This window comes from Trachemys scripta, chromosome 1 (genome assembly GCF_013100865.1).
Source record: "Trachemys scripta elegans isolate TJP31775 chromosome 1, CAS_Tse_1.0, whole genome shotgun sequence".
NCBI lineage: Eukaryota > Metazoa > Chordata > Testudines > Emydidae > Trachemys > Trachemys scripta.
The window spans coordinates 234,073,335-234,097,554 of NC_048298.1; the positions used below are offsets into that span (position 1 = coordinate 234,073,335).

At 42.0% G+C, this 24,220-nt stretch overlaps 1 protein-coding gene across 3 annotated transcripts in view; it reads right to left on the bottom strand.

The window, feature by feature from the left end:
* Positions 1 to 16,593: 16,593 nt before the first annotated feature.
* The window catches only part of TGFBRAP1 (transforming growth factor beta receptor associated protein 1), a 61,090-nt gene continuing 53,463 nt past the window's right edge, over positions 16,594 to 24,220 (bottom strand). For all 3 annotated transcript variants that reach the window (XM_034758040.1, XM_034758038.1, XM_034758039.1), the window contains exons 9-12: positions 23,265 to 23,441; positions 20,162 to 20,321; positions 18,519 to 18,952; positions 16,594 to 17,510 (exon numbers count right to left, since the gene is read on the bottom strand). In XM_034758040.1, the coding sequence (XP_034613931.1) occupies positions 17,337 to 17,510; positions 18,519 to 18,952; positions 20,162 to 20,321; positions 23,265 to 23,441 (945 nt within the window). In that variant the 3' untranslated portion in view covers positions 16,594 to 17,336. The remainder of the gene's footprint in view (positions 17,511 to 18,518; positions 18,953 to 20,161; positions 20,322 to 23,264; positions 23,442 to 24,220) is intronic.

The following is a 24,220-nucleotide window of genomic DNA, read 5'->3' on the forward strand; positions in this document are numbered from 1 at the left end:
TTAGGGCCAAGAGGCACGTGTACCAAGAGGTAGATGTACAAAAGAACCCAGATGAAGCACTCAGTGCTGGTTAGTTTTTCCTTCATGCTGCCTGCTGCAATATGCTGCTCTGAGGGATCGAGAGAGCAGGAAGAGCAGTGAGGAAGGAGAAAAAGGAAAAAGTCTGGACTCCCTAGTAGTAGGAGGAGGAACAGCAAGGGAAACCTTATTTAGTCCACATGACCCTGTTTATGCATATCATCTGGGGCAGATACATGATTGTCATGCCAGAAGTGACCTTTAAATTGCTCAGACTTGGTGCACTCAAGTTAGTTTGCAGTGACCTGTTTTGTTAAAGATTCAAATGCACAAACGAAACTGCTCTAAAGCAGTCCTATCCAGTGCTGCCAATCCAGGCAGTCAGACCAGCATCGTCTCATGATCAAAAGCTGCTAGCGCAAACTGTCTGTATGGAAAACTGCCTAGTATTCCTGTTTCTCACAACCTAAAGCCATCTCCCCTCATTTTAGGTACGTAACTGGGATTGGCAGATAATTTTAAAAAATCCCATTTTCCCCAGAGGGAGTTGTTCTTCCATCATCTTCCCCCCCCTTCCCCCCAAAAGAACAATTTAAGCCTTGGTACAATAATTCAAGAAAACATCTGACATTGAGGGATCTATTGATCAGTGATCAAACTTCAGTGGAAAACCAAAGAATGGAAAACCTTGTGGTACAAAATCTTAGTTATAGAAAGACTATAAAATTACTACTAAATAAAATCCGGGGGAGGCAGCCCAGCCTCGGGGTCTCTCAGCTCTAGTACAGAGGTGCCCCTTCCAGTCGCCCCTCTCTCGGGGAAGATTGCATAAGTACTGAGAAACAATTATATACTTAAAATAAAATGGCTGCAATGTCTACTTTCAGGGAGGCTGTACAGTAAAAAAAAATAATTTTCAATTACCATCCCGTTAGAGTGGAGGATATGTTTAAAATCTATACCCAATTAAAACTACAGGTTTGGAGAAAAGTAGGGTATTCCAAATTATCTGAACATCATTCTAACATAGGGGTTAATGTTAAGGTATAATAGCTGATGGCCTGGAAAGCAAGTGTCAAAAAATACGATTAACCTCACATTTTTTGCAAGATAGCACAGCCGAAGCTACTCTAAAGTTGATGGAAATGCAATACCCAAATTTTCATGGCCAGACTAGTTCCAGCTGTCAAAAACAAGTTAAGGACCAATGCTAAAGTCTTTTGAAACCAGTGGACTTTTCCAAATGCACATCATTTAAGTAGCAAACAATGATGTGAAATGACAAGCACATTGACTCTATCAGTACACTGCACTGCACTGCTGCTGCATAATGATGTGATTGAGCAAACTGTAGATTGGTAGCATGTATGACTCTGGCTCACAGGGCAAGCTATTAAAGGTGACATCCACAACTTTGAGGACATTTGGCTGACTGATTTAAAAATGCCAAAGCATGCACGTACATAATGCAACTGCAGTTGCAGTGTCTTCCTGAAAAGTTACATGTGCTATGGTTAGGAAGACACAGCCACTTTCATGTGTCTGTAACAGTCCCGCCTCCCTAGGTCTGTGGGGTGATAGACATAGGACTTTCAACAGCAAAGACTGCCACCATTTGAGCTCAAGAAGTGACTAGCAGGAGCCTGCTCTCTCCTGGGCATCAAGATAGGGACATGTTACAGCTAATGTCAGCCTGAAAATGAAAGCTTTTTAAAGGGATACATTGTGATGAGGGGCATTTTTAGAATCCAGCTAGGTGTCCAAACCACTGCCAATAATTGGGATGGACTGTCAGTTATTCTGCTTATTGCATTGAGCAGGCCTTTGCAGGAACTTAGCTTATCTAAGGCAAAACTGGAAGGGAGGAGACAGCAATCACATGGAATGTGCTGAGTCCATGTCCTCTCTGATGTGCTGGGGTAAGCATCCGTTGAAAAACAGGAAGGCTATCTATATTTGACTTCTGCTGTGTGTGCGTGTGTGTGTGTAGTGGGGGGGTGGGGGGAAAGCATGAGACTGAAGACTGCAAAAACTCGTCTGTATAACTAATGGCTTAAAAAGTATTTGCTTAATGGTTTTTCTCTGATTGACATGTTTACTAATGTAACCCTTCTGCCCATCTAAGTTGGCAGCAACAAGGGCCGGGTTCTGTATCTAGGGATTCTGTTTCAATAACGCAATGCAAAAATGGCTCGAGCCCCCACCCAGTGGCCTGGGACAATTACATACCACCGCCTGGGCGCCTCTGAGAGACAATACTTCCCCTCTCGCAAGCACGGAGTCTGAGTGTAGCAGAAAATGTTTAATAACATGAGGTAAACGACATCAGCATTAAATTGGAAAAAACACCACAAACAGGATTCCTAACACAAACCATGAGCAAAAGACCCACCCCAGCAAATTGGGCCATGTCCTTCTCCTTTGGTTCTTGAATCCAGCAACTCAAAAACCACCCAAAGTCCCAAAAGTCCAACAACCCCCAAAGTCTCTGTCCCTGGTCAGTGCAGCCCCAGAGTAAAAGGGGGGCACGCAGGGTGTTAAGGGGCACCTTACGTGATCCGAGGCCGACCGGCCATCTCTCCGTGGGGTTCCGCTGCAGCCTTCACCATGAGCCAGTCCACTTCCTGCCGTGCCATGAACTGCTCCGCTCACCGACCTATGAGCCACTCCAGCTGTCCCCACAAATGACTCCACCCACTGACCTGTGAGCCGCTCCAGCCATCCCCGCAAACAGCTCTGCTCGCCGTTCCTTGGGCCGCTCCAACCGTCCACGCAAGGCTCCTCGCCGCTTGCTGCTCCTCCAGCCGTCCCTGTAAACTGCTCTACCAGCCACTTAGCAATATAGCTTCAGTCTCCCCCACTAGTTAACACAGCACTCAATGATCTCAGCTCTTAGTAACTTTAGCTCTCAGTGATTTCAGCTCATAGTAGGGGAGCCCCAGTGCTGTTGCACTATTGGCCCAAAGTAAATTCATCTCATCAGCTTGTAACTAGACTCTTAATGGAATCAAAGTTAGCTCTGACATTCAACAGGGGAGCAAAGGGGCCCAGACCATCACATACAAATACCTTCCTCTCTCTCCATTCACTGGGTTGTGGAACACATGTCCCTTATCTAGTGAGAGCTACTTAGGTGATGGTGAGACCCTCTGTCATAAAAAAGTTTCATTATCCTTGATTCACATAATCAGGGTAACAACACTTTATTCCTTCTGCCCCAATAACAGAGAAACTGGGGATCCCACCCCATCCAAAGTTACCACTATCAGTTGCTGTTGTCTCATGCCAGGCGAGTGGGTGTGCCTATGCAAACAAGATCAGCCCCTGGAGTTCTTTTCCACGCTCGCCATAATTCCCCACCAGATGTCAGGGTAGAGCTCATCCTGACTCTGCTAACACTAACAAAAATGGGGTTGACAGGTCTGAGGAATTTGGAATCCCAGTGACAGGTGGATAGCTGGCCACTTGGACCTTGTCGTTTGACCACTCGCGACCCCTCCAAGCCGTAGGTATCTAGTGTTTGGGGGTGCTGTATAACTGAGGCTGCGAGTTTGTCATAGAAGTCATGGATTTGTCATGGCAGGCACCACCCCCGCAGCCCCCATTGGCCGTGGTTCCCAGCCAATGGGAGCTGTGGAGCCGGCGCTCAAGGAGGAGGCAGCACACAGAGCTGCCTGGTCACACCTCCACCTAGAAGCTGAGGGATGTCGCCACTTCCAGGGAGGCACAGAGTCAGGTAGGGAGCCTACGAACCCCGCCAACTACCCTTGCCCCCCGCAGCACCAGCAGGGGTCCACACCACCACCTGCCCCCGGAGACCCTGTGGGCCGCCTTCCCCAGGACCTGCCGTGCCCTTGGGCTGCCCTCCCCATTCCAAGATTTAGTCAGGAGTTTATAGTACAATCATGGACAGGTCACAGGCCGTGAATTTTTGTTTACTGCCCATGACTTTTACTAAAAATCCCTGTGACTAAAATGTAGCCTTATATACAACCTTGTGTTTTTATGTGCTTGAGACTAAATAAAGCAGAGACTTTGAGTAAAGGCATTCTGGTGAGAGTGCTGGAGACAAATAAAGTGAAGGCTTTAAGTAAAAGCACTTGATTTTGTGTGATTTATGCCAGCCATATAGCAGAGGGAGGTACTGCATCTCCCTTGGTTTATTTCCTGCTACCGCCTTGCAGAGAGTAAAGTTATTGAGCACTTTGGGTTTAGAGAGCCCCGGGTAACAGATTTGGAGGCCCCAGCGAGAACAGCTGCAAGGAAGGAGACAGTTGGCATAAACAGTTTTTGTTACAGTAGGAATTAGAGGACGGCAGGACAGGATCACTCCCTACACTTCCTGTGTTGTAGCTTGCATGTCAATTGACAGAGCTCAGGTCAGTGATATGGTCGAGAGAGAACTTATGCCCAAACAAAAGGGAACTTCTGGAAAGATGGAGACACTCGGCATGGTGTTGGGTAACAGCTTGACTGATTTTGTACAGGAACATGGTAATTATTTTTGGACGCTCAGAGTCTTTACCTGCCCTGGAGCTCTGTAAGCAGTGGGGAAGCTGGGTCCGGGTGGGAATGTGGGTGGCAGCGACAGTATTAGACAAAGAGAGATTTCGATTGAAGGAGAGGGTGCAAGAGTTAGAAAAAGTGAAAGCCGAATCAGATCCCCTCAGAGTGACCACATTGCCTCAGACAGCACAGCAGCAAGCGTGCGACAGTGAGAGAGAGAGAGAGTGACAGGTTGCAGCAGGAAGTATTTGAGTTGCAGAAGTAAACTTATAGCAGCGAGGTTAAAGCTTTACTGAAGAGTCCCAGGATAAGACCCAGGCAGATCATGGGGAAGGTAAAAGACACAGTTGTGCTCTCAGAGCCATGTGGGGAGAGCAGAAGGGAATAGCAGCTGCAATTAGAGGAAGTCGTAGTCTGGGAAGGGTCAATAGGTTAGAGGAAGACCCCGACTTGGATCCTTCTTATGATGAGGATAGGGATGGTCCCATGAGCTTCCTTTTCCCTTGGGCTCTACTGGGTAGTCCCTGTATACTCCCTTGCATGAAACACTGGCAGAGTTGCAGAAGCCCCTACCCATAGCCTCCATAATAAACACCATAATAAGGAAAATTGGTCCCCAAGGGAGTAACCAAGGAAGGGCAGCAGGGAAATCAGTTGGCCGTTAAACTGGAGTACAGCTTTGGGATGGCTGGCTAGATAGCTGGCATCCCCGGTCTCAATCTGGCGGCTGTGGTGGCTTTGATCAGGGAATACATGATCCCAGAGGATTTTGCAGGGCTCTCTTTTACTATCTCTGGCATCGAGAGGAGAGTGGGGTTGTCACCTGCTCTTGCAAATTAATATGCCTGGTGGATTGGCAACCCTAGAAGGTGCCCAAAGGCATACTAATTTGCAAGAGCAGCTGACAATCCCCCCTCTCCTCTCAATTCTAGGATAGGGACAGGGGTACAGATTCCCAGATGCTTGGACCCACGGAGCCCCACTTTTCTTTAGTTTGTTAGATTTGTTGTTGCTGTCTGAACTTTAAGTTTTTGGCTTAGATTTTCCTTCCTAAGTCATTCTCCTCCCCCCCCTTCCCTGCCCCCACCCCACATGCTTCTTTCTATATCCCCCTCTCCCCACCATCTGCTTTTTCTCCACATGCACACACTTTCGCTGCTGCTGCTTTGTGTGTCTGTGTGTGTGTGTTTTGTTTTAAAGGTTAAGGGAAGTAGTAAATTAACAAAAGAAGGATCAGGCCCAAGATTATTGTTTATTTTCAGGCCAAAACAGGAGGTTCATGGTGTATGTGAAGTTTGAAGGGGGGGGTGTATGGACAGAATTTGTTGTTAGATACAGGTGCCACTTATTCCTTGATGAGTACCCAGAATAAGGCTTGTGGTAGATTTCCATCCCCTTAACCGGATTACCTTACTAATGGCTCTGATAGTGGTCCACTATTAGGAGGTAATGGCCTCCCTTGTAAGAGACGGCCCAGTGGTTTTTTGTTTTAGATTTAGCCAATTTTTGTTGTTGTTGCTATCCCTTTACATTGGAACAGCTACTATAAGTTTGGGGAAGCAATTGTGTTTTGCCAGAGTTCCCATGGGCTGGAACAATGCCCCTACTTAGTATACGTCATGCCCATGTAGTCAAGATGTGGGATGGGATGCCTGAAAGAGAATGTAATTTCTTATGTGGATCAGATGCTGATCTGCACTCAGGCCAGTGAAGAGAATCTGGAGGTATTGAACAAAGTGTTACAAAAGATGCAGGAAACTGGGTTTAAGGTTAGCCCAAATGTTGCCAGCAGGTAAATTATTTTGGAGCAACCCTGGGACAAGAGGGGGCACCACCATGATCAACAGAAGGTTGAGATGATGTTTAAACTACCAACCTCCATGGACGTTGCTGCTCTTAGATCCTTTCTGGGAATGGTTAATTTTTCCCGAGATTTTATTGAGGGGTTTTCAGAAAAAGCAGCCCTGCTGTATGAACTGTTAAAGGAGGGAACAGAACTGGACTGGGGTTCTTAGCAACAGGAAGCCGGGGTCCAGTTAAAGCAAGCCTAAGCCCCAGCCCTAACACATCCCTGGATGTGCTGCAATTGGCAACTACAGACAGGAGCTGAGTCAGAACCATGGCATGGGCCTCCGACCCATGGCTTATGCCTCTGGGATGCTGAGGTAGAGATGGAATTCATTCCTGTGAAAAGGAGGTTTTGGCATGAGTTTGGTCTTTGCAGCATTGGGACTATCTGGTGAAATTGTCCTGTGCTATTGAAAACTGCCCACGCCCCAGTAAAATATGTACTCACTGGCAAAATTAACAATGGTCATGTACCAACCCCCGTAAGCCCTAAGCAAAGCAGGGCTGATGAATTTGCTGAGCCTCAACGGGATGCTCAAAGCACAGTTCAAAGTTCAAGAGGCCACTCGTGGGGAAAAGGGGGGAGAGGGTGAAAGAGATGAACAAGAACCCACATGGGTCTGAATAGAAGTTTATAAATTTAGCTTAAATATCTAGCAGTACTCTCCCTATCCAGGGAGGAGAGAGGTTTGTTTTGCTTTACATTAGTAACCATGTAAATGCTGAAAGTCTTTGGAGATGATGCACTCCTGAGTGCTGTTTTTGCTGGCCTGGGTGTCGTGATCCTGCTCCTCTGGGGGTGTGAATTCGGAACCTGCGTTCGAGGAATGGGGAAACTTCCTGTGGATGACAGTAGTATACAAAGCAAATGACGCAGTGAAAATTAATGTCAACCTTGCTGACCAGAAAAGTTTGGAGCAATGCTGCCACTGCCTCCTGAAAGTGTTTAAACGCCCATGGAACAAAAGTGACTCCTCCCTCGACCCCCCTCCAGATGCCGCAATGTCCATCTGCTGCGGGAAGGGGGGAAAAAGTAATGCCAATGTGGATGGGTGACATTTGCTACTTTTATTTTTAAGTTCTTTCCCCATCTGTAAATGCCTGTGTGTTCATTTATGGACTGACACCCCTAAGCGGACAGCACCAGGGGAAAAACCAATTCACTTTAGGCTGAAATAATACCTTTCACCTCCAAACATTGGACAGGAAAGTCTAGGGAAGGCACGCTTACAGCTAGTGCCACCAGAAGGGGAATGGAAGGTTAGCTTGCTCTGCATTTGGAGGGCCCAGTTCTCAAAACTCAGTGCTGAATTTGCAGTGCCAACAAGATCATTTGCTGGGTGTCGGCTGAGAGTGTTGAACGTTCGTTGGATCACAGCTATGGTGCAACCAGGACTCTTTATGGGGATGACCGCAGCTACGCGAAAGACCCCTTTTTTTTAAGGAAAAGAAGGTGACCTTCAAGAAGGGTACTGACAAGGGGCATTTTTAGCAAGCAGGGAGGTGTTCATGGCCCTGCCAATTATCGGGATGGACTATCAATTATTCTGCTTATTGCATTTAGGGCTATGTCTCCTGGTTTATTTCCTGATACAGCCTTGCAGAAAGTAAAGTTATCGAGAGCTTTAGGTTTAGAGAACCCCAGGAAACACACTGGATTGAAGATGTTCATTAGTCTGCACAACAAAACTGCATTCATTTCAGATCCTCACTCCGCACAGAACAGAGTGGTCAATACTAACAGCCCTCACAGCAAACATTACCAGGAGGCAGGTAGAAAAATCAGACCATATGCCGAGAGTGAGCAGTACAGAGGATTTAAACTCCAAAAGCACCATTACTTTGTCGCTAAAAATCAAACCCGAACAGCATTTTTAAAATTTCAATTCAATGCACAAGCCACTTGACATAAGAGATGTTTTCAAAACTGAACTGTGGGGATTTATATATACTACAAATGGTTAAATACAAAGTCAGGCTGTGGAGAAAATAGTATCTTCCTTTAATTTCTTTGAGGTGAATAGAAAAATTATCATGGTGTGGATACTCTAATAGCAGGAGACCATTACAGTAACTCTTGAGGAAAGAAGGTCAAGGAAAGAAACTCTTGAGGTGAACAGTTAACACACCTTTAAGAAAACAAAACACACAAAAGAAACAGCTTATTTCTGACAGAACATAAAATGTGTTTAGGCATATTCTGATTAATAGCTGCAGATTACTGAAGGACTGACTGCGGAGAAAGAAATGGAACAGATACAGCAATTTGCCCCAATTTCTCTTAACCTGTCTGGTTCTTACCTCCTTTTCCCCTCTCCACTTTTGATACTGAGTTTAAGTTAATAAGCGAGTAATTTGCATAAAGGATTGATTCTTTTGTTAAAAGTAACTCCCACCTTTCCTATATTTTTCTTCTTCCTATACTACAGACTCTGCCTTTTTCCTCTTAGAAAGATAGGATTTGCTACACCAAAAACAGCTATATCCCATTTTGAGTGGCAGGGGTAAGTATATCTAATGCTTCCGAGAGAGGTTAAAACGCACCTACCAAACTATACAATGAATACCGGGGAGAACTCTCCTTCTTGTACAATTAGTTTTAGGCCTTGAAGTACAAGATGCTACTACCATAGTCAAGATTGTCCAGTCCTTTTACATTTTCAGTTTATTATTTTAGTGGCAACATGTTATGTAAAGACACTTAGTTGTTCCTCAATGTATTGCACTTTAATGTTCTCCTAGTCAAGAGCAGAATAGAGTGATGAGTTTTCACAATTCCCTTTAATTAATAAGAGCCTAGAAACTTTATATATATATAGTACCAGCTTTGTAATCTACTATGCAATTCATACCACTCATATCTTTTTCAATTTCAGCTTTTTGCATTAAGGAAACAAAACTGGACAGTACTCTGGATATTGCTTAATATAGCATAATGTTCTATGTTGTTTTTCCTTTGAATAAAATGATCCTTGGTTGTATTTACAATGAGAAGTTTAAACTTTGTATTATATGTAAGGTGTCAGATGGCATACGTATAGTGAAGCAATGAATTCTGTGTTGAGTATTTAAGGCCTTGTCTACAGAAGGAAGTTGCTTTTAAAAAAAATTGTGTTGAGTATTTAAGGCTTGTCTACACTACAGAGTTTTGTCAACAAAAATCAACTTTCATTGACAAAACAATGGAAGTGTACACACTACAATCCTCCTTCTGCCGACAAATCTCTCCTGCTTTGCCGACAAAATAACCTCACCTTGACGAGAGGCATAGAACTTTTTGCAGCAGTTATATCGACTATGTGTCAGTGTAGACAAGATACTTGGTTGTGTCGCTGTAAATGGCCTCCACAAAGTGTGCCACAATGCCCATCCTGACTGCTCTGGTCAGCAGTTCAAACTTTGCTGCCCTGAAGCAAGGTACACAGGCATCCACCCTTCTCCCTTTAAAGGCTCAGGAATTTTTGAAATTCCACTTCCTGTTTGCTTGGTGTTGCCAGCTCACTTCAAACCTTCTCAGCTGTCCCACTTGGAGCACACCAGAGTTGTTGGATCTGCTGGCGCTGTGGGGCGAGGAAGCTGTGCAGTCCCAGCTGCACTCCAGCTGTAGGAATTTTGATACCTATGGTCAGATTTCTCGTGGCAAGGGAATCAAACCATCACTCTGGTGCTGCACCGAAGACCTGCCGCTTCTATAAGGAACTGGATGCCATCCTCAGCAGCGCCCCCATCTCCACCACCAAGAGCCTCACGGATACTTTGGCGGGGCTGGAGACAGCGGACATTGGAATTATCTCCGAGGACAAAATCATGGACAAGGAGATCAAGTTGGAGGATGATGTGGAGCACACAGCAGGGTTGTCCAGTGGCGCAGTGAGTCAGGAACTCTTCTCCACTCCAAAGGGGTCTAGCCAGTCCCACCAGTTGGTGTTGCTCAGTTATATGAGGTAGAACTGTCTTTTACTTTGTATATGCTAGAAGTGGGTGAAGGGATAGAAACATATAAGACTAGCTGTGTTTGCCTGTGCTTCACATTCCCCTGTGCAGCTAAGCAGTGCTGAGGAACAATGTGTTAATGCATAGTGAGATTTCACGGGAATTCTCCAAAGAGATCTCTAGGGAACTTTACTGGAGGTTCTCGCCAATCCTCTGCCAAAGGTTCCTTGGCAGGACTGCTTTGTTCCTTCCCCCGTTGTAGGAAGTTTTCCAGTGTGTGCAGGGACCAATGCGGCACATAGGCAAGCAGCCCAGGGACCCCGTCTGAAGCTGCATGCATGCAGGAGATGCACCCTTGCTTACTCTCAGGAGTGAGATATCAGCTTCAATGACCCTCAGCTGTGGAAAATAGTGGCAGGGTTTACAATATTGTCCCCAGTCACCTTCAGTGATCCTCTTAAAACACCACCTATACTTCCCCCCACCCCCCACTTTTTGCCTGCACTGTTAGGCTAACGTATTTCAAGTTGCTTCACCAAGCTCATCTCTGCTGTAGATCTATTTAACTAGCCAAATCGGGGATAATATGGCCAGTCAGTCATATAGCACCAGAAGGCGGCCATTAGAATTGCCAATCTGGAATGCTCAACGACTACTTCTATTGAATCAGTCAGGACATAGGAAGGGAGGACATGGTAAGTAATAAAAACTCCCCTCCCCCGGCCAAAAAACCCAAATTGCCTAGTGTTCAGGAACAAGGAAGCCAATTTATCTAGGATCTAGTGAAAGTTTTGAACATTTCATTTGACCACCTCTCATAAAGGCACAACTGAGCTTCCAATAAGGCAACACTTCACTCATGCGTCTTTTCCCTTCGTTTAGCAGTCACATACCAGGGCACATATCCCTCTAGAAAGTAAGTTACAGAAAGTAATTAAAATAATTTATTAAAATCAACAAGTTTACATTTGTACATTCCACATACCGCTGGATATGTTCACTGACATACCAAGCAAGAAATCAAGAGAGCAGAAGAGTAAGTGTGAAGGGTGCCATAGTAGCAAGCCTAATTCAGGGGTACTTTTAGTTGTGTAACTAACCATTAACTTAGGCTAGCTATCTGCTGCATTCTCCCTTTGCAAGTGGCAGCACATTTCATAATCTGTGTTGAGGACATAAAGCTATTAGCTTACAGTTCAGACAATGTTCTACACCAAGGAAACAGTCGGCATTAGTCATTCATAGGTAATAGTAGAACAGGTGACATGAATTAACTCATTATTGCCAATCTACTTTTAACGTTAAAAAATTACGATGTAACTGAATTTAGATCATGCTGATCGATTTTAAATGATTAGACTAAAGCTAACTGGGAAAGAATGAGTGATTGTATTATTGTAGAGAACAATGAAAACTTATCAACAGAGTGACAACTTTTTAAATAATTACTCATGGTAAAATGTACAGAAAGACTAATAAAACATTTTGTTGTAAAGTCTGAGCCTTGGTTCAGAGTTAAGCTTTCATATAAGAATGTATAATGAAGGTATTAAACTGCTTTTATGCACATATTCCCACCCCGGTAGGATCAAAGATACCAGTCTCATAATAATGATGCATAATGAAAACTGATATTTTAATGACCCCAAGAGAGACATGGCTGAGGATGCATCTAAAGCTCTTAAGGCTACAATCCAGAACTTTCAGTGTGCTGTAGCAGTGACCACATGGGATGTGAACGCGTGGGCTGTACCATCACATTTTGAGGCCTTGTCTACACTTACAGTGTTCAGCAAAGATGCTACCTACGCCAATGGGAAAGCTTCTCCCGGCAGCATACGTACTCCACCTCCCCAAGAAGCGGTAGCTATACTGACAACAGCCCTCCTGTTGACACAGCGCTGTCTTCAGCAGTTCGCTTAGTATAACTGTGTTGCTCAAGGTTGTGGATTTCCACACCCCCGAGCAATAGTTATATCAATATAAGTTTGTAGTGTAGATCAGGGCTGACTTGCAGAGCAGTAACTTGCTGTATAAACACGCCCTTAGTGAAATGTGACATAAACCCCCCCACAAAATAAAGTTTTGGAGAGAGACACTTCAATGAGCATAAAAATCTCATATCATAAACTTTATGTACAGTACATAAAAAGTAACGGTCTCAAACACATGGGTATGGAATTTATCAAGAATATTCTTGTAGTACAGTCAAGTTGTGTGACAAGTTATTGACAGATTAAGGAGGACAATGGATTGAAATCCTTTACAGGCATAATTTGGACTGTTCACTGCTGTTTCTAGTTCTAATTTGAGCAGAACACTGGATTCTGAAGTGCTGTTTTTGTTTTATCAATTATTTTCCCCCTCCTTTTTGCTTCAGACAGGGAGAAAAGCAGACAGTAAATCAGGATAAGAAAACGCCATCAGGTTTTTTGGGGGGGAAAGCAGAGAAAAGTTATCCTTTCTAACCAGGACAAATGTGGACACATTAGCCAAAGTAGGTGACTAAAGGAGAGCCTCCCTAATAGAGAGTTACCTGAAATTCTAGGCCAACATTCAGGGCAGGTTTATACTACAGGGAAAAGGCTATCTCAGGTATGCAATTTGAGTTACGTTAGAAGCAGTACAGAAAGCTATGAGCTGGGTGCTGAAGCAAAAAGGAAACTCAACCAGAGAAGTTTGTTTCATGTTGATAACAGCTATCATATGAATCTGAAATTGTTGGGACAACACAGGATGGAAAGAAGATTCAACTCCTGTAGCAGTGCTGAACAGTATCATTGTTACAATGCTGTGTTTTATATTCTATGCTGAAATTTTGATTGGGAAGCTTAACAAAGATGTAATATACTAGAGAGGCTTGCTCTTGATGACAGAAGTGTTTTGAACTGATTTCAGAACCAGCAATGATTGAATAAATTGCTAGAACAGTGGCAGAGAGCCTGCAAGACAGCTGATGTGAAAGCACGCACGCTGAGGGAATAGTGTCTCAAAGGCAAAAATAAACCAGAAAAATGGAACTTCCAAGTCATAGCTGGTGTCATTTCTTATCTAAGTTGTCAGCGGGGCTGCTGACACCAACCATCTCTACTGAATCCCTCCCAGAGGCAGTAAACAAAGACCCAACATGTTCTTTATGATAGAAAGTGTTACTAGCTAAAACAGAGAAGTTCCAACCTGCCTTGAATATATATGGTTAGCAGGAGGCACTCCATGCTGAAATCACTGCTGCTGCTATTGATATTAGACAGGGTTAAAAACAGAGGTAAAAGGCAGAAATAATGAGAAAGGAAGAAGAAGTGGCTGTAGCCCACGAAAGCTTATGCTCTAATAAATTTGTTAGTCTCTAAGGTGCCACAAGTACTCCTGTTCTTTTAATGAGAGAAAGATTAGTCATGGAGAGGGGCACACACACGTGGGTTAGCATCTTTCTGCAGGTTTTTTTTTTTTTTTTTAAATCCACTCTTGCTAGTTTTTCTCTGACATTTTGCTTCAAATATCTTAAAAGGGTGGCCAGCGAGGCAGACAGTCAATGGTAAAACGTTTTCAACCTTCCCACATTACTCCAAAACTTCTCCAGGGAAAGTCGCTCTTTAAGCAGTCATTAAAGATCTTAGTCAGCCATGTTCTGTCACTGTCCTCTGTGGAACCTGGATTTATCTTTGGATCACTTTCACTGGAAATTTTAGCAAATTTCCAAACATAGGTTATACACAGTTTAGTGGTGCTGCATTAATGTACTGATTTCTACAAAATTTGAATTTAATTGGAGGTAAAGTCTCAAAGTGGATGACAACAGCAGATATGGAAAAGTTGCAGAACATGATGCTGTAACTGAAGAGGTTTTGAAACAAATACCTTGCAAATTGCTCTAGAATTAGAAGTTTAATTATGGTCTTTGTGCCAGAGGCAGTAGTCCCACAAACCTGCTAATTTATTTTTTGCAAATAACTGAGTTGTTTTGAGACAAAATTAATTTATACTGCTTAATTTTGCCAACAGGCTTCCTGTCAAATAAAAGTGTTTCTCTAAATTTTAGAATTGTATTCAAAATATGCACAGCTGTAGTTAATATACTGAAAGCAGTAAGTGATATAGAAGTTGAAATTCCAGCAGCCATATATTGTTTCTCTTTCCCCTTCCCTCCCCTCCCCCAAGATTACACTTGAGTTAAAAACTTAAGCCTCTTTTTTACCCATTATCCTTCCAGTTCAGGTTAGATTATGTTATTCTACGCTATCCATTTTTGTATACCTTTTAACATTGCCTTGCATGTGTGCTATAGCTGGATTTGAATTTGTTTTAGATGAATTACAGGTTATGTTTAGATAACATTAAATATGTTAACAGAAAAACTAATATTTGGTCTTATTCACATGTAAACTTAGTTAAGGTGTTTTACCACGAATTTGCCCTTAGCCAGGTATTTTAAGTCCCCACTTCTTGAAACTGAGTGTGAAACATCTGGATTTCACATTCAGTCTGGATAGTAACCTTACTTTAAAAAAAAAAAATATTTTCTTTTATTAGTTAAGACATCTTTATGAAAACAAAATTAGTGTACTGTGGGTGATATTTTTATATAATGCCTGTTTCCCAATAGGATATATAAAGCATTTCTTACAAATTCCATGCTATTGCCCACATCAAAAACCATCTATATTCAAATCTTTATAGAAGATAACACTGGTTATTTCCTCACATCAGTACTCCTTGAGTTACATGATTTTGGTTTTATTATTTTTTTCAACAATATTTTGTTTACATTACCAACCTCTGAACTTATTTTATTATTTTATCTGTGTTGACCATATTGATTTATGATACCCCATTCAAAAAGTAGTTGCGGTACTGCTACCCTTACTTTTGCACTGATACTGGCAGCAGCACTGCCTTCAGAGGTGGGCAGTTGAAGAGCAGCGGCTGCTGGCCAGGAGCCCAGCTCTGAAGGCAGAGCCACTGCCAGTACCAACACAGAGTAAGGATAGCATGGTATGGTATTGCCACCATTACTTCTGCACTGCTGACTGCAGAGCTGGGCCTTCAGTCTGCAGCCGCCACTCTCCAGCCACCCAGCTCTGAAGGTAGCAGCGCAGAAGTGAGGGTGGCATGATATGGTATTGCCTCCCTTACTTCTGCGCTGCTGCTGGTGGGGCGTGGCCTTCAGAGCTGGGCGCCCGGCCAACAGTCACCGCTCTCCAGTCACCCAGCTCTGAAGGCAGCGCAGAAGTAAGGGTGGCATTACCGCAACCCCCTTAAAATAACTTTGTGACCCCCTCTGTAATTCCCTTTTGGGTCAGGACCCCCAGTTTGAGAAACACTGGTCTTCTCCATGAAATCTGTATACTATAGAGTGAAAGCACACAAAAGACCAAATTTCATGGTCGGAGAATAGATTTCACGTTTGGTGACATTTTCATGGCTGTGAATTTGATAGGGCCCTAGATATTGTGCAGATACACTTTGTGCTGAAAATCTCAACTGACTCAACCTGAAAATTTAGGAGTCATACCAACTATTTCAACCATGTATCATTCAAGAATCTATTACACTTATTACAGCTTGATTTCTTCTTTGGCTTAAGGAATTAAAGTTTTAAAAATATGTTTACACATAATCCTCTTATGTTTAGTGAAATTGCCTCCTTCAACTCTCAGGCTCCTTACAAAATTTGGTTAAACAGTATCTTGAAGAGTTCACAGGATCAATAAATGTTATTTTTTAAATTATTATAGAAAAAGCGTTAGCTGAAGAGCTCTGTGGAAGCTCGAACGCTTGTCTCTCTAAGTTGATCCAATAAAAGATGTTGCCTCACCCATCTTGTCTCTTAAACAGAACACTTCAGAATTTATAGAGCATTTACTAAATCATACCAAATTCACTAGCACCTGGGGGTGTCATTACTGATTTCTTTATGACCTCTCCTCCCCTTTCCATCTAGATCCTAGATCTCACACAGGGATCCCAAAGCACTGACCCTTACTATTGCAAGGAGTCCCACTGAAGTCTCTGCTTGCTGTCAAAGTTATATTACAGCAGACATTTATAATGTAACCCATACTCTTGAGATCATTGGTTACATGTTTATCCTCCAAGAACATTCAATAATAAAACCAATTTATTCAACTGTATTTACAGTATATTTGCATATTAATAAATAAGTCCATATTAAAAATTATTGAAGCCTCTTTCCCCAACAAAAAAGTGACTAGGGTCTAACTAGACTGTATCAGACAGCTTCATTATGACTGGGTTTTTCAAATACAGATGTGTGACTGTATGAGGCCATCAGTTTCCACTGAGTTTATTACTTTAGACACAGCAAAACAGTAGAAACTAGCAACAGGACAGTACTTAAATTTGTTTTATGACAACAATACAGCAGAACGTGGCGGCGGGGTGGGCCGGGGGAGACAAAAAGTGCATCAAAAGCCAACAATTTGTAGCGCACAGAACAAGTTCATAATGTGATCCTGTGGAACAGATTTCAGCAGAAATGAGGACATGCTGCAGCTAACAATCGATATGCATTTTTTTCTTGAGAATAAGCTGCATCATGCCAGTCTCTTCTCTACATGGCTACAACACTGTATAGTCTCTTCATAAAGCATTCTAGAGACAGACAATATCCGACTCCTGAATAAAAGGGTCTCTCCCCGCCACACCATGTTTATAAGCAACACATTCAGTGCAAATTTAAGTTTCCTTAAAAAACATTAGTCTGCCCCGTATTCATCCTCTCTCTGAAGAAAAGGCTTATTTTCTTTCAGAAGGTTGATTTTTTTATTACTATACACAGAAGAGCCTACTCTTGCGTGTCTCTATTTCTGATGGTTAATATTTTCTTTGCTGTCTACATTCATAAAGATCAGCAGATAAGTGGCCATATTTCACATTTATTGAAATCTTCCCATTAGCCCCAGGATAATCTCTTCATCTTGATTTATTGTTAAAGTAGCTGCACTTGGTTCTTTATCCAGCACGCTTTCCAAGAAGTAAGTCATGGAAACTAGTGCAACCTGGAACATACTTCAAGTTTGACTGTGATTGGTCATGTTCGGATTCATGAGTCTCTTTGCAGCACAATGAGTGTGAACCATACCACCATTTGGGTATCTCACGAATGCAGGCTCACAGAAAGGACTTTGGCACACCTGGCAGAGCTTTTTGTCCGAAAGAATAATTGGGCTTCCTTTTAGTTTAACCTATGAATAGGAGAAAAAAAAAACATGAATCCAATATCACTGCAAATTAGGAAGGGAACTAGAACATAACAAATCAGGTTGTTTATAAGACAACAGTGTCCATTAAAGCTTTTTACATTACAGCTAAATGTACTGAGTGGAAAGACCTGGGTCACTTGATTGGAATTTATAAAGCCCAATTACATGGATTATTTAAATTAACTTGGACTAATTTTGCATATTAACAGCAGTTTGTTGTAACTATTCCATGTTTCCTCCTAATTAATACTTAAAAAAAAAAAGGCACTTGGGAAGTGTCAGAATTTGAATCAAGTAACTATGTGGAATGTGTAGCAAGTTTTGCAAGTGTATGTTACTCAGTTTCCCCGGAGATGTATTAGCCCATGGATTCTTGTCTCAATCAGATTCTGTAGGTCAATTTGTTAACTCTCTCAATTAAATGGACATAAGAGCAAATTGGAAGCGTTAAGTAATATAACTAAGCAGGGATGGAAGGTGGTTTCTCAAGTGAACAGAAGTGATCCAGTAGGCTTGAGTTGGGGTGAGTGCTGTGCAAATGTTACCACGCAACTCTATCCAATACATCTCAATCCTGATTAGAGTTCTGAGTTTCTCAAGGAGAGCATGCTAATCGTGAAACTAAACACAAAAGGTGGTAAGATGTACACAACACATGCATTAGTCTGGGAAGACCATATTCTTTCACTTGCAACCTAAACAAAGTACACTAAGCTAGCCACTACTCTACCCAGGCCCAACACCATCCCCTTTTAAAGGAAAAAGGAAATTATTTTTGTCACAATTTTTTAAATTTAATCCTGGGTAGAGTTGGGCAGTTATCAGAACTGTCCTGAGAACTGGAGGTACAACCAGAGAAAAAATAATTTTGGATAACTGAAGAGAACTAAGGGAAGGGTTTTCCCCCCTCAGGAATCAACTACCTTAATTTATAAAAAAATAAAAAAAATCCATGTATTTGCATTATAACAAAGCAAGCAATACACCCACCTTGTCATGTTTATAGATTAAGTTTTCAGCTTTTGCTAACCCAAGTGTAATTTGAGTCATTCTTTTTGTATGAATGCTTTCCCTCATTGCTCTTGTCAGGAATGGGGAGAGGAGCTGTACTGACCAGCTGTCAGGCACAAGCTGTAAGACACGGGCTGCATCAAATTCAGCAGCATGATTATTCAAGAGATCTACAGCAGCCATGACCAGTTCACAGTCCGAAGAGCCTGGATTTAGATAAACCAAGAGCAACATATGGAAAAGCCTTTGCCTGTATGGTAGATCTTTACTCTCAGAGCTCCATATGCAGTAATCTTCAGCAGCAGAAAAGTCCTTTAATTCATGGACTAGGATATGTAAAGCTTTGTCATGTTCTTCCAATTTCCCATACAGTATTGCCCTTTCCATATGAAGATCTGTCCCCTTGATTTTATCTGTCAAAAGAGAATCAATTTAAGACCGTGCTCTGTTCAATAAAGGGCATTATTTGCTGCCCCAGAAGGAATCGAAACTTAAGGGAAAAAACAAATGGCAAAATACAGCTATCTAGGTGACAAAAGGCAGTTCATGTACTTATTCCATGTACTTTATCTGAAAATAAGTATATTTTCTATAAATCTACCTTGTGGGCTCAGTGTACCTCAGTCCATATTGTGAACTGTGAAAAGCACAAGAAGTCAGTACATTTCTCAGCCTCCCTTCAAATTCTGGAATCTTTCAAGTCCAAAAAGAACACAGTATGTTGAGCAAATGTCCCTTTTATGAAAGAGATCATACAAATACTAATCCCAGAACTGTGTTCCAGCTGCCAAAATATTAAGTGTTAACACCTATCAGAGAAGGGGGGATAATTTAATCCATCTATAAATCTCCTGTTAAGGAGGGAAATCTTAATTTTCAGCAAATGTATTTACAATAAGTAGGTGCAGCACAACTGCAGAAATTTAACGTAAACACAAGTAATTTCCTTCCAAAATATGCTGCTTTATTTTCAGTTGGGAAAACACTAGTGTGCATTTCGAACCTCCACATATGAGTAAGCCAAAAGGTGGTTAAGCCTACCTTTAGTTCACTACCAATTTATTCCATGTTCATGTAAAATTCTGAAATAGCAATTCAGTGTTTCCAATTTTAGGTATTGCAAAAGTTAGCAGCTCTTTGCTCTGAAATGTAAGATTTTAAAGGGGATTGTTTATACATTACTACCTTTACCATTGGTTAGGCTTTAACCTACACATTAACATCTTCAGTGACTGGCACTGTCATATTTGTCTGCTAAATGCCAGGTGCACGTATGGTGCAACATAAAAAGAGATCGCTCAGGTTGATAAGGAGTGACTAGGGTATGTAATTTCAGTTGCTATTAAAACAGTAACAGACAGTTCAGTGTATTGGTAAGCAGACTGAGCTCAAATATTCTATTTTTGTTTTAGGTTCCTGAACAGAGTCAGTTTGGTGGCACTGGAAACCACAATGCTTTTCCCATGTAACAGGTATAGCACAGATAAAGGCAATAAAAAGTTTCCCCTCCCCTCAGTGGGCCTCAAACCTGCTCCATCTCCACACCTACCCAGGTGTCAGCAGAAGCTGTCAAAGGAGAATATTGTCTTTCATTTATAACAGGGTAAAAGTACTTATCTTACCTAAAATGAAATGAATTCTATAAAAGTCAGATTTCTGAAGAAGACTGCGTAGCTTAGTCTGTATTTCAGTCAATTCTGCACAACTGTCTGTGGTCACAGATTTTAGTTGCAGCACTGCCTCCAAATACAACACAGCTAAGTGGGTATGATACTTTTCCTTCTGCAGGCATAAAGGACAAGATTAATTCAATATGTACAAAAATGCAATTACAAGACAAAGACAACCCACTCACCCCAAATTAAACAGTGATTAGTCTTTACAGGATATTTAGTGCAAGTACACTGACATGTGCAGTAAATATTGCCCAATAAATTGAACATTTTTTTAATCTTATAGACTGTGCTCTCCAGAAGATTTTAGTAAGTTCTGAAGCCTTTTGTCCCTTCAATCAATGATTCTTCTAGTCCTGTATACTATCTGATGGTTGATTGGTCCATTAGAGCAGAAACTGAGTCTATAGTCCTTATATGTATCCTAATATTACAGCAGATATTCCCGTTATATAAAGTGTCAAATCCTTATTTTACTCCTACTGAGGTCTTGGCCTCAATGGTTTCTTGCAACAATGAGCTCTACAGGTGAGTTGTGGTGTATAAAAACTTATCAGTTTCATTTTTGCTGCCTTCCAATTTCATTGGACAACCCTTGGTCTAGTACTTAGAGTATGAAAAAGAGCACCTGACCTTCTTGATAATAGTTTTAACGTGTCTTTCTGTCACGTTGTTTTATATCTCCCTCCTCTGTAATTGAACAGTTTTAATCTAATTAGTTTCTCTTCATTTTTAAGTCTGTTCACTGGACCTTTTCCATTTCTATGATATACTTTTGGAGGTAAGGCCACCAGAATCGGATAAAGTACTTAATCTGAGGGTATGCCACAGTTTATATAATGGCATAACATTTTCAGCATTACTCACTATACCCTACATAGTAAAACTTAAGTCTGATAATTTTTGAACCACCATTACTGAGGAAAGGTTTTCACTGAAAAGGTCCACAATGACTCTTAGGACTGAGTGGCAATAATTAATTTAGAACCCAGAGTATATGAGTAGTTCAAATGGTTTCTTCTCACGTGCATAATCTCAAACTATGTAATATAACAGGGTCAGTAATCTGGTGACAGTGGTTTACCTAGAAATATTCAGGACATCAGTTGAATGCCACTGCTTCATGGAAACAAGTATGCTCATTAGCATGGTCAGGGCTGCCTCCACCGCAGGATTTTCGTCAATGGTGGGAAGAGGAAACCACCAACTTATTCCAAGAATGCAAAGTTTTGTTAACAGTTCAAGTTGGGGAATTAGGCACCCGAAGTCCTGGTCTCCCCCTCCCAATCATTGCTTTGCTTAGTTATGTGGGTCAAATCAAATCACTTTCCTTTTGTGTCTCAGTGTAATACCATTTACCTGCCTCCAGAGGTTTTGCTTCACTTTTAAGATCTGTTGTATAGTGCTGCTGTGTACTGATAAAAGGCTACTGTGTTCCAATCTGAGGGCTGTTGGATGTCAGTGCTGGGTAAACTATTCCTGTATATGCAATTTCTAAAGTGCTTTGTGATCTTACAAGGGTGCTAAATGACTTAAGTTGTGTTCCTCCAGCTCTTTACATAGGGATTGAAGAACATAGAATATCAGGGTTGGAAGGGACCTTAGGAGGTCATCTAGTCCAACCCCCTGCTCAAAGCAGGACCAATCCCCAATTTTTGCCCCAGATCCCTAAATGGCTTCCTCAAGGATTGAACTCACAACCCTGGGTTTACCAGGCCAATGCTCAAACCACTGAGCTATCCTTTCCACCCATGCCTGCCTCTGAAATATTGAAACTGTGAAGTTAAAAGAAACACCATCAAAGTGTAGCAAGATTAGCAATTATTGCTCAACCATTGTTTTTTTTATGACCTTGCCTACAGTAGAATGTTTTAGATCTTTAATTCCCTCTGGTTGCAAGTTTACTGGTGGAAGCACACACAAGCTCAGGCCAGCTGAGGTGCGTTTAGCACCATGATGTTTAACTCTTGTGGTAAAAGCACTTAAACCTGTCCACAATACAGTTTCCACTGGTGCAGGTGTACCAATTGGAATTAAAGAGTTTTAAAAGAAAATATTTTCGCAGACAACTTTCCCTCCAATCTGGTCTGTATGTTGCTTGTTAAAGTAATGAACTCCTTGCAACAGGAAACGTATCTGTTTATTCACCATTCTTCATGTCTACTGCACTATGCACATGAATAGCATCATATAAGTAATAAATAAGGCTACGATTTTGTCACAGAGGTTGCAGAAGTCATGGAATCTCTGAGTTCCAAAGACCACCGTGACCTCAGCCCACATGCAGCTGGAAGCTGCAGCGTCTGGCTGCCGCCCGTGGTAGAGGGACCCCTGGAGCTCCCTGCCACCATGGGAGGTAGGGGGACCCCAGAGCTTCCCGCTGCTGCAGGCACCGAGGGGCTCTTTGCTGCGGGTGGGGGACCCTACAGCTCCTGGCTGGACCCCCGCAGCTCCAAGCCATGTGGGAAGGGGGACCTTGAGCTCCAAGGCCCCACAGGTGCTAGGGGGCCCCGGAGTTCCCAAGGGCTCCCCATTTTGTCATGGATATTTTTAGTAAAAGTCAGGGACAGGTCATGGGCTTCCGTGAATTTTCTTTATTGTCCGTGACCTGTCCCTGACTTTTACTAAAAATATCCGTGACAAAGTCTTAGCCTTAATAATAGATGGCACTTCCATAGCTCCTTCCATCTGAAGATTTCAAAGTACTTCCCATAAATGATTTAAGCCTCACCAATGAGGCAGGAAAGCATACCTTGTCCAGAGATGGAGAAAGTGTCAGAGAGGTTAAGTGACTTGCACAATATTACAGAAGCACAATGTTGCAGAACTGGGAATGGAAGCCAGATCTCCTTATTCCCATGGTTACACTCTAGTCATAAGATCATCCTCTCTTTCTCTACCTTCTGGGTAAACTTAAAACTCATTGTACAAAATGTTCAAATTTGCCAAGAAACACTTATGAAGTCTAATTGTCTACTTCAGGCTCTCCATTTGAGGTATCCCAGCTTGTACACTGAATCAACCTTTTTTGTGGTATTTCTGAAGAGCTTACCTCTATTTTTCTATCCAAGACTAGGTACTCCAGATATTTAACAAGTGACTTGGGGTATTTGTTAAGGCAGTTCATGACGTTATCTGGATTAAAGCTGTTTTTCCCCTGGTCTTCCAAAGGCCTTTTCGTAAAAATCTGGTCTTCCAAAGGCCTTTTCGTAAAAATCTGTACTCCAACCTATGACAAGTTAGTTGCATTGAGGAAGTCAGACGACATCTTTATTTTTTGTTTTAAGCATTCACTTTTTTGTTAATGATTAAATTAAGAAATCAAATACAAAATATCCAGAACACAGACTATGCAAAAATAATGGATTAACAAAACATACTGAACTGGGCTGCTCAGTCACTGCTTCTTGATGCATCATATACCTTCTGCCCCAATTCAGAGTCGATACATTGCCCAGTTTGTAAGCCTTTTGTGGTAGGGACCTTTTCAAACAAATACTTTTCATTCCAGGACATGAATGTGAGAGAAGCATAATAAAATATGAAATACCACAAAGGACAAGGCAAAAAAGGAAGAGTCAAAGGTCAGAATGTCAGCTCAGATTTTCAACCTTATCTCTGGATTCCTTTAAGTAAAGGTAATTAAAAAGCTTTTATAATGGCTACAATCAACAAGATTTACTAATTGTGGCATTAAATACCATGCTCCTGATACTACGACAGTACAGATCCAGGAGGCTGGTTTCAGTATCAGTTAAGTCTACATGCTAAATAGTAGATGGAACAACAATGCCTTAATTCAGAAATAACTAGAATCTATTTAGATGGTAAATTCCATGGGACAAAGGCTGCGACTTGTGCATTTTCTAGCACAAGCACTCAGTTGGCATTTAGACTGGAGTACTAAATACTCGTGGATATTACAGAAATGATGCACTTGGATTTTGTTGGTAAAGAGCATAAGCCATCTAACTCCTGAAGCAGCATAGATGTTGCCAAGAGAAAAAG